The sequence below is a fragment of the Orycteropus afer genome, unplaced genomic scaffold (assembly GCF_000298275.1).
Source record: "Orycteropus afer afer isolate SDZICR_OR568_19922 unplaced genomic scaffold, OryAfe1.0 scaffold00272, whole genome shotgun sequence".
Classification (NCBI taxonomy): domain Eukaryota; kingdom Metazoa; phylum Chordata; class Mammalia; order Tubulidentata; family Orycteropodidae; genus Orycteropus; species Orycteropus afer.
This window is the reverse complement of record NW_006921859.1, coordinates 4105553-4114882: the sequence shown is the minus strand read 5'-3', so window position 1 is coordinate 4114882 and position 9330 is coordinate 4105553. Positions and strand designations below refer to the sequence as shown.

Here is a 9330-nt window from a genome sequence, read left to right as displayed (position 1 = left end):
ACCCTGTTTACCGGGTAATCCAACACTGCCTGGGGGAATTAAATGGGCCTGGTATGTGGGGAGCTCTGCTGGCCTAGGGCCTAAGGCATTTGACTGCTAACCAGAAAGCTGGTGGCTCAAACCCACCAGCTACTTCTTAGAAGGAGGACTGGGCAATCTACTTCTGTAGAGATACTGCCTCCGAAACCCTAGGAGAGTTCACTATGAGTCGGAATCCACTCAACGGCAGTGAATTTGGTTTTGGTATGGGTGGGTGGCACAGTGGTCAAAGCATTTGGCTGTTAACCAGAAGGTCGGCTGTTCCAACCCACCAGCCGCTCCGCGGGAGAAAGGTGAGGCAGGCTGCTTTGGTAAAGATTGACAGCCTCAGAAACTCCGTGGGGCAGTTCTGCTCTGTGCTCTAGGTTCGCTGTTGAGTCAACTATTGGCAATGGGTTTGTTTTTTGTTTTTTGGGGTATGGGTGGCCATCGTCTGTATGTGAAATCAGCTTTGTCTTCTCCTTCCCCCTCCTTCCAGTCTCGAGTTCCTCTGGGTCCCTAGCGTCCAGCCCCCATCCATTGCCATCGAATTGATTCCAACTCATAGCGACTGTATTATAGGACAGAGTAGAACTGCCTCATAGGTTTTCCGAGGCTGTAATCTTTACCAAGCAGATTGTCACATCTTCCTCTCGCCAAGCGGTTTCAGCCACTCACCTTTTGGTTAGCAGCAGCTTAACCACTGCGCCACCAAGGCTCCTGCGTCCAGCACAGTAAAGCGGATTTCCCTGAAGCATCAAAGAGCCAGATGGAGAAAGCATGCCCCCCCGCCCCGCCCCGAGCGGGGCTGAGAGAAAGGGGGCGGGGCGGGGCGCAGGGCGAGAGCATGGCAGACCTGGAAGGGCGGGCCGGAGAGCCGCGTCCAGGCCAGAGGGCAGTGGAAAGGAAGGTGCGGAGCAGCCGGCGACCCGATCCGACGGATAGACTCACACTGCCAGCCCGAAGTGGAAAGAACAGTTTATGCTGTGCTTTATTAAAATGTGCATCATTCTTTTATTTTAAAATGTGCATCATTGTCTCGTGCTCGGCGCGCGCGACCTCAGCGTGGTGGCCCGCCGCGGGCCTCGTCCCCGCCCGGCTCCCGTGGAGCCGCTGTGCCCAGCGCACTCAGGTGGCGCGGGCCCGGGGGCTCCCGCCCATGGCCAGGTAGACGTCGATGGGCACGTGCAGCAGGGTCAGGCAGTGGCAACCGGGGCAGCGTCGAAGCGGCCTGGGGAGGATGTGCAGGGGGCGCTGAGTTGGGGAAAGTGCGCCTGGGGTTTCCTGAGATTCCGTGAGGATGTGAGGAGCGAATCAGGCGGGGGCCCTGGGATGGAGAATAGGACGGGAGCGGGCCATGGAGCCCTTGGGCGGGGTTGGGGCCAAGGGTGCCCCAGGCAAGCGCCGCAGTCTGCGGGAGTCCCTCCACCTGGTGGTAGGGAGAGTCCGGGCCCTAGGAGGAGCCTGCGGAGGGCGGGCACCAGGCTTACCTGACCGGGTTGTGCTCCGTTGCTACTGGCTCCGGGCTGTCCTGGGCCTCGGGGGCGGCGGCAAGGCCAGGAGAGTCTCCAGCCTCAATGGGGAATCTCCGACCTTGCGGGGGCTCCTGGGCACTCATGTCCGGGCCCCGAGGCACTCTGCGCGGGAAGTGGCTATCAGGCCGCTCCTGGGCCGCCGGGCGCCCCCTCCCCGCGCCCGCCCTTTGGGCCGTCGCTCACCTGCCGGAGGCCGAGGCCAATCCCAGGCTGGAAGCAGCTGCCCGAGGCCTGGCCGCGGGAGGACGCTCCGGTCCAGGAGGAGCCGGGCAGGTGTCTGCGGCGCGTCCAGGCCGGGGCGTCGAGGGGGAGGGTTGCATTGTGACCCCGGCCGCAGCGCGCTGACCTCACAGAGCTCGTTCCTCCCCCCGGGGAACCCCCGCCACCTCGGGCCGTCCCTGCACTTGGCGCGGGCAGGAGTTAGGGAGCTGGAAGGCTCGTGGCTTGATGGGGGTGCAGGAGGCCAGGACAACCCGCAGCGAGGCTGCGTCCACGTGGAGAAGCCGGGCACTCCAGGCTGCACGCAGACACCTCCAGGCGGGGCCGCGACTCACTGCCTGGCAGAGGGGCGGCCATGACATGACTTAACTGGTGCTGGGTTTGGTGGCAGTGGTGAGGGCAGGTAGGGCACTGCCCATTTTGGCTAAGGGTCACATAGCATTTACATCACAATTGGGCCGCAGTTTAAAAATGTCTGTCCCTCTCCCTCCTCACCACCCACGGCTGCGTCCAGCCAGAAAATGTTCTAGCGCTGGGGGCGACTGCGGATGAAGTCCTTGGGGGGAAAAGGAGCAGGCCAAGGGCGATGGTGGAGTAGAGCTGCCTCTTGGAGGCAGCATGAGCTGAGAGGGTGATAGGAAGGAAGGAGGCGCTAGACAGCATGGAGGAGTTTCTGCTCTCCAATGGGTACCAGCTGGGCAAGACCATTGGGGAAGGGACCTACTCAAAAGTCAAAGAAGCATTTTCCAAAAAACATCAAAGAAAAGTGGCAATTAAAATTATAGACAAGATGGGAGGGCCAGAAGGTGAGCTGGGGCCCCTTTGTTGGAAGGGAGGGCTGGCTGAGGCAGGTGGGCCCTTCCTCCAGCCAGGATTGTTCCCTCCCAGCCTTTAGTCTGGAACCAAAGAAAGCAGACCAGATATGGCTCTGGGGTAGCTCAGTGGGGAGCTGTACAATGCAGGGGAGCCCAACAGCATCACACCTTCCCAAGCCCAAGAGTAAAGCTGCAGAAGGGTCTTCAGAGGCAGACCTGAGCCCACCCTGCCTCTCCTGTTCCGGGAGCGGGCAGAGACCAGCAGAGGGCAGGAGTTGGTACCAAGGCAGGCGGAGGAGAAGAGGCTCACGGAAAGAAGCGTGGGTTAGGAGGCCGCGCTGGAGGGGCTGGCTCACCACCCAGTGGGCAAAGCAGGCCAACTGAGATTCAGTGCCTGTGTCTAAAAGTCCCCAAAGCACTTTGATATCCATGATGTTACAGGCCACTCAAAACAGTCCCTGAGGTGGGCAGGCAGTAGTTCCACTGAATAATACATTAACTACAATAATAATAGAGATGAACAGTTTTCACAAAGTGCAAGCAGCTAGACACACATTTAAAACCATTAAAAGGAATCAAGAATAAGACCCAGGCAGGCAGAGAGAAGTTGGAAAGCAGATTAAGAGTGAGGAGTTAGGCCCTTTTGGACTTGATACCCCATCTCTATTCTTGTTCCCTCAGAATTTATCCAGAAATTCCTGCCTCGGGAGCTCCAGATCGTCCGTACCCTGAACCACAAAAACATCATCCAGGTGTATGAGATGCTGGAGTCTGCCGACGGGAAAATCTACCTGGTGATGGAGCTGGCTGAGGGAGGGGATGTCTTTGACTGCGTGCTGAATGGGGGGCCGCTGCCCGAAAGCCGGGCCAAGGCCCTCTTCCGTCAGATGGTTGAGGCCATTCGCTACTGCCATGGCTGTGGCGTGGCCCACCGGGACCTCAAGTGTGAGAATGCTTTGTTGCAGGGCTTCAACCTGAAGCTGACTGACTTTGGCTTTGCCAAAGTGCTGCCTAAGTCATGCCGGGAACTCAGCCAGACCTTCTGTGGCAGCACAGCCTATGCCGCGCCCGAGGTGCTGCAGGGTATTCCTCACGATAGCAAGAAGGGTGACGTCTGGAGCATGGGCGTGGTCCTATACGTCATGCTCTGTGCCAGCCTACCTTTTGACGACACAGACATCCCCAAGATGCTGTGGCAGCAGCAGAAGGGGGTGTCCTTCCCTACTCATTTGGGCATCTCGGCTGAATGCCAGGACCTGCTCAAGCGGCTCCTGGAACCAGACATAGTCCTTCGGCCTTCGGTGGAACATATTAGTTGGCATCCATGGCTAGCAAACACTTGATAACAGCAATGGCAAGTCCTCCCCAATAAAGCAGGGGGAGAAAGCAAACTCAAAAACTCGCTTCTAAAATGGTGATATATATTTTACATTTTACGCTTACCCTAAAACCTACCTCCACCCTCCCCAGCCTTATTTCTCTTTCCCTTGAAAGCTCTTCATGGAACCAAAGGGCCTCATTCAGACTTCCCTTTTATCACGGCTATCAAGTGATTTTCATACAGGTGTTTAAAGTTCATTAAAATAGACCTCAGAATTGTGCACACAAACGGGGAGGAGAGGAGAGGAGAGGAGAAAAATGACCAAGAGTGATTGGAACCACTGCTGTTGCAACTTCCTTTCCAAATAAAAACAGAAGTGTTGGGAATCAGACATAGCCTCTTGACTCCTTCTCTTGGTGAGAGGTCTGTTGGGGACCAGGTCCCTTCCTCATCCCAAAGCCCAAGCTGGGTCTGGGATGAGGACAAGGAACCTACTCATGACCCAGTTGCCCCCTCCACTCTCCACCCTCCTCCCCACTGCAAGCTGGAAGCCACCCCCGCACAGCGTGTGCATCCTGTCCTGGGTCTGGTACAGCTGCCGTGGGGCAAGAACAGAGCCCCAGACAGCTTCCAGCTTCTGCTGAGTTTCTTTAATGCTGTTAACGGCAAGTCTGTAAAAGGTTTGGGATAAAGTTCTTTCTTTTTTAATTACAAAACTAACAGCTGTTAGAATTTTTTTTTTTTCTTTTTCCTGGCTACAAAATACTCTGGGGAGATGCATTATAATTTAAAATATATAATATTGCACAACCAACCAAAAGGTTAATTAAACTAAAGAAATAATTACAAAGAGAAAAACCCCATCCCGTCAAAAAAAGATTCTGCATTCTCTCCATCCCACCCCCTACTGAAGGTCCAAAGTGGAGGTGACCCCGCCCCTCGGCATCCCTGACCATGATCCCTTTAAGTCACCGGTGAGCACACCAGGTTATGTACAAGAATCACCAGAGCAGCAACATAAAGCACCAGAGTCTCCAGGGATCCTGCAGCCCCTCATTCCCCCAAGATGTACCAGAGTGGAGGGTGAGCGCCACAGAGGCGGGGGCTGTCTTCAGAAGCCTGATGAGAGTCTCGAAAAGTTCACCCTCAGCACATCCCTTCAAGCAGCAGAAGGGTTGAGGTGGAAGTGTCGGGTTTCCCAGATTGTAAGTACTCGGCTTTGATCACTGCTCTGTACCGCTGGTAGCTGGCTTATGTCCTAAGCTACAGGGAAGTCGAGGTGGGTAGCTGGTTGGACAAGGTATCCCACCAGGCAATGCACAGAAGGGCCTGAAGTGGCCTCCTCCCTTTTTGGGGAGGGGACGAAATGCAAGAATAGACTCTTGCAGGTGGCACAGCTGGGCTAAGGACTTGGGTGCATCTGACATGAAGCCCTGGGAAGGCCTGGGGACGTACCAGGGTCAGGCTGGGTGAAAGGAAGGAGGTGGGAGTTCAGGGTTTGGTCTTTAGATTCTGAACCACAAGGAATCTTTCCAGGAATGGAAAAGGCCTGGGTTAGGGAAGAGATTCCCAAGAGAAAAATTTCCCAGAGATGAATGCCTCTCACTGGGACAGGAACCAAAACATGCTCTTGGTCCCTTTCTAGCCAAGGGTGGGGAGCATGGCCTCCTTGCTTGCTCACAGATGGGCAGGCTGTGCTGCCTTGGCTCACTCCACGAGACCAGCGGGTTAGCTTCTGTCTACACAGGCAGAAGGGCTAGAGCTATTCCTTGAGACTTTCCAGCAGGAGTTTCCAGGAACAGTGGGGTGTTCAGTAAGAAATGGAGGCTCTTCTGGTGAGAGGGGTAGGTCTCCTCCCCTTAGGTCATCTTATGGTTGGCAGAAGTCAGAGTTCCTGGCTTGGATGGAGAGAGCCCCTTTCTAGGTGTGGTCAGAGGCTCCCTCTAGGTGCTAAAGAGACAGCAGGGAGCAACCTGGAAACTGTGCCCAGAGCTCTGGTTGACAAAGGCCATTTGGGGGACATTTCTCAGTCAGGTCTTCCAGGGCCAGGCTGAGGCGAGCGAGAGGTGAGAGATGCTGTGGGTGAGGGAGCTGCTTGCTCTGGCTCCCCTCATTCCCAGTCCTCCCACTCCACATCTTCCAGCTGCAAATTGGAGAGGATAATGGGGAGTACAAACAAATATTTAGTCCTCTGAGTCAAACCCAAACCAATCCCCCCTTGCTGAACAGGGCTCCCTCTATTTCCAACAGCTGTGGCCCCTGGCCCCTGTATGAGACTTGAACCACCAGTCTTTAGGGCTGTGTCTGGGAAACAGAGCTGTCCTTGGCCTGAGGGGTGGGTCTGTTGCTCTAATCACTTCAGATCCAAAGGGAATGAATGTTTTCACCAACACTAGACACTACAAGGAGATGCCCTGCCTAGAGAAAGCAAGTCAGTCCACTTCTTAAGGCAAACATGTCTCCTGCTGGGTGGATGCTACACTGAGATACACTGTGATCAGAGGCAAGGGTGGCAGTGAGCTCACAAGGTCTTCAATCCTCCGGCCCCAGCACCCTTATCCTCAGCTGGAGTCTGTCCTGGGGAACTTCTCATTTTTACTCTTGGCCTGCTGTCAGATGATGTCTAGTGTGATGGGTTCCAGAATGATTCTACGTGGGTACAACATATGTCAGGGTCTATAAAGGGCTACAAAGACACAAAATGCCAGCAAGACCCCATGGCATGATAGGGTGCCATGGGCCTTCCCTGCCCTGGCTATCCTGAGGTCACAGATGCAAAATATGCTCGGGGAGGTTACTACCTCACCCCAGGCTTCAGTTTCCCAAGATGAAAACTGAGGACCTCCACGTCTCTCTAATCTGTCCACCTCTTTAGAATTACCTGATTGCTAGGAACCACATGGCCTTGTGCAACAGTGGAACTAACACTGTAAATTGAATCTGATGTCTGGGCTGGACCCTCAGTCCTGTCACTTATTAGCTGTGTAAGCTTTGCACTGTTCCAGCTTTTTATTCAAAATGATCCTGTCTTGACTCTAGGAGGTAATGAAGAACAAGAGTAACAAGGTCTCTTTGAGCTTAGTAAGTGGAATGGGGTTTGTGGTGTTTTCCACTAAAGCCCACTGATGTTTACCACGTGCCAGGCACCAGGCCTACCATGTCTGTATGCATTACCTCATTGCAGCTTGTAAGTCAGGTCTTATTACTATCAATCCCATATTTCAGATAAGGAAACAGGCTCAGGTGAAGAGACTTGTCCTAGATCACAGCGGTCTTTTGTCTCCAAGGCCAGGAATCTGCTTGGTTTCTGGAGACCATGAGTCAGAATGTTTGGGGCAGGGTTTTGGCATCTGTATTTTTAAGTAGTTTCTCAGGTGATAGAGAGCTATGGTCAGGAACGCTCCCATCCATCCACCCTGGCACTGAGGAGAACTAGAGCCTGCTGACAACAACTGTTTTGGGCCCATGAGAGAGACCTTCCGTCCCAAAGCTTGGAGCCTCAGAAAGAAGGGATCCACTCTGAGGGGATGGTTATGCTTGGTGGGGAGAGTTAGACCCTGGGACGACTGGTTTGCTTTCCTGTAGCTAACCAGAACCACTAACCTCACCGGAGGCGTCCACTTTGGAAAGGGCCATCTGCACTTCTTCTTCGGTCATGTCCAAGTCAAAGTCCTTCTCCCAGTCCTCACTGATATCTGTGCTTGAGCCTGGAACCACAATTCACAGTATGAAAAGAAGGAAGGGGTGGGGAGAGGTATCTAAAGAGGCTGGGCTGGGGTGACGGTACTCTTTAAGGTCTGACAGATACACATCAAAAATCTTTCTTTATATCCTGCTTTTAGGTAAGAGGCTCAGTGATCCCCTTTTTTAGAAATCTAAAGAAAAAAAATCCTGGATTCAGTCAAAAATTTAGCCAAAAAGATGTAATAGTGATGAAAACTTAGAATGAAGTTCCTCAGCTATCTACTTGGCTAACTTTCTCAGCCCCTTCCCGCCTGTGCTCAAATCTCACCATCCAAATGTGGCCTACCCTCACCATCCTATTTTAAATTACACACGATTCCCTGCTCACTTTCATTCCCTTTACTCTGCTCTAGTTTTTCACAATGTATTTATCACTTTATAATATATATATATGGTAGCTCTGGTGGCATAGGGCCTAAGGCACTTGACTGCTAACCAGAAGGCTGGCGGTTCAAACCCACCAGCCGCTCCTCAGAAGGAAGGTTGGGCAATCTATTTCCGTAGTGATACCGCCTTGGAAAGCCAAGGAGGGGTTGCTATGAGTTGGGTCTGACTGGACAGCAGTGAGCTTGGTTTGAATATATATATATATATATATAAATATATATAAATAAAATCAGATTTCTTATGTTTACTGTTTAATAATGGAGAAGCTACAAGGTAAGCTTTACAAGGGCAGAAGACTTTTCTGTTCTGATGATTCCAGGTGCCTGGAACACACAGCTGGCATGCAATAAACATCTACGGATGCTTTCTCTAAACCAGGAGTTGGCAAATAATAACCTGTGAGCACCTGTGTTTATAAACAAAATGGAACACAGCCATGCCCGTTTGTTGACCTATCACCTATGGCTGCCTTTGTGCTGTAACGGCAGAATAGAGTCGAGTAGCTGTGACAGAGAGTAGGTGGCCTGCTAAGCCTACATTTACTATCTGGCTCCACAGAAAACGTTCCCAATCCCTACTCTAGGTGATTCTGATAACCGCTAAAGTTTCACAACCACTACTCTAAATACGCGCATTTGAATATAACTTCTTACAGGCAACATTACGTGCATCTGAAATTTATTACTAAGAAACAGCAAACTGTGTAACTAATTTCTTAAAAAAAAAAAGAAAAACACCACCCAAAAACCCAGTATATACAAAATGATTCTATTGTAAAAAAACACACTCACAGATATATGCATATATGCAGATACAGAAAACATGAGCAAGATGCCCACACAGATACTAGCAAAAGTTATCTCATGGAGATGGAGTCATAGGTAATTTTTCTTAGTGCTTTTTTTCCTCCTCAATGAGTAAATATTATTTTGAAAGTTAAAGCCACTACCCTTCTGTCAGTTTATTGTACTGTGGTGGCGTGCATGTTGCTATCATGTTGGAAGTTATGCTACCAGCTTTACATACCAGCAGGGTCACCCATGATAGACAGGTTTTAGAAGAGCTTCTAGACTAAGATAGACTAGGAAAAAGACCTGGTGATCTACTTTGGAAAATTAACCACTGAAAACCCCATGGATCACAACAGGGGAGCTCTGGTAGCATAGTGGCTAAGACACTTGCCTGCTAACCAGACAGCTGGTGGTTCAAACCCATCAGCCACTCCTCGGAAGGAAGGTTGGGCAATCCTACTTCTGTAGTGATACTGCCTCGGAAACCCAAGGAGGGGTCG

General features: G+C 52.0%; 3 protein-coding genes across 3 annotated transcripts in view; 1 reads left to right on the top strand and 2 right to left on the bottom strand.

Moving 5' to 3' along the window:
• Positions 1-1146: 1146 nt before the first annotated feature.
• On the bottom strand, positions 1147-1873 carry FAM229A (family with sequence similarity 229 member A). The gene is made up of 3 exons (XM_007950443.2): positions 1737-1873; positions 1509-1655; positions 1147-1249 (listed from the first exon to the last, which is right to left on the bottom strand). Exons 1-3 carry the CDS (start codon positions 1871-1873, stop codon positions 1147-1149), a joined length of 387 nt encoding a protein of 128 aa, XP_007948634.1.
• A 560-nt stretch (positions 1874-2433) lies between these two features.
• Positions 2434-3930, top strand: TSSK3 (testis specific serine kinase 3). Its single transcript, XM_007950442.2, has 2 exons — positions 2434-2578; positions 3269-3930. The coding sequence occupies exons 1-2, from the start codon at positions 2434-2436 to the stop codon at positions 3928-3930; spliced, it is 807 nt and encodes a 268-aa protein (XP_007948633.1).
• A 2088-nt stretch (positions 3931-6018) lies between these two features.
• Positions 6019-9330, bottom strand: part of BSDC1 (BSD domain containing 1) — a 26701-nt gene continuing 23389 nt past the window's right edge. The window contains exons 10-11 of the mRNA XM_007950439.2: positions 7512-7615; positions 6019-6051 (exon numbers count right to left, since the gene is read on the bottom strand). Of these exons, the coding sequence (XP_007948630.1) occupies positions 6019-6051; positions 7512-7615 (137 nt within the window). The remainder of the gene's footprint in view (positions 6052-7511; positions 7616-9330) is intronic.

Bases quoted from the DNA above. Each gene is read 5' to 3' on its own strand.
- FAM229A (XM_007950443.2), bottom strand. From the start codon at position 1,873: ATGCAACCCTCCCCCTCGACGCCCCGGCCTGGACGCGCCGCAGACACC. The intron at 1,656-1,736 runs GTGAGCGACGGC...CTTCCCGCGCAG, and splicing joins TTGGCCTCGGCCTCCGGCAG to AGTGCCTCGGGGCCCGGACA. The intron at 1,250-1,508 runs GTAAGCCTGGTG...CATCCTCCCCAG, and splicing joins ACGGAGCACAACCCGGTCAG to GCCGCTTCGACGCTGCCCCG.
- TSSK3 (XM_007950442.2), top strand. From the start codon at position 2,434: ATGGAGGAGTTTCTGCTCTCCAATGGGTACCAGCTGGGCAAGACCATT. The intron at 2,579-3,268 runs GTGAGCTGGGGC...TTGTTCCCTCAG, and splicing joins CAAGATGGGAGGGCCAGAAG to AATTTATCCAGAAATTCCTG.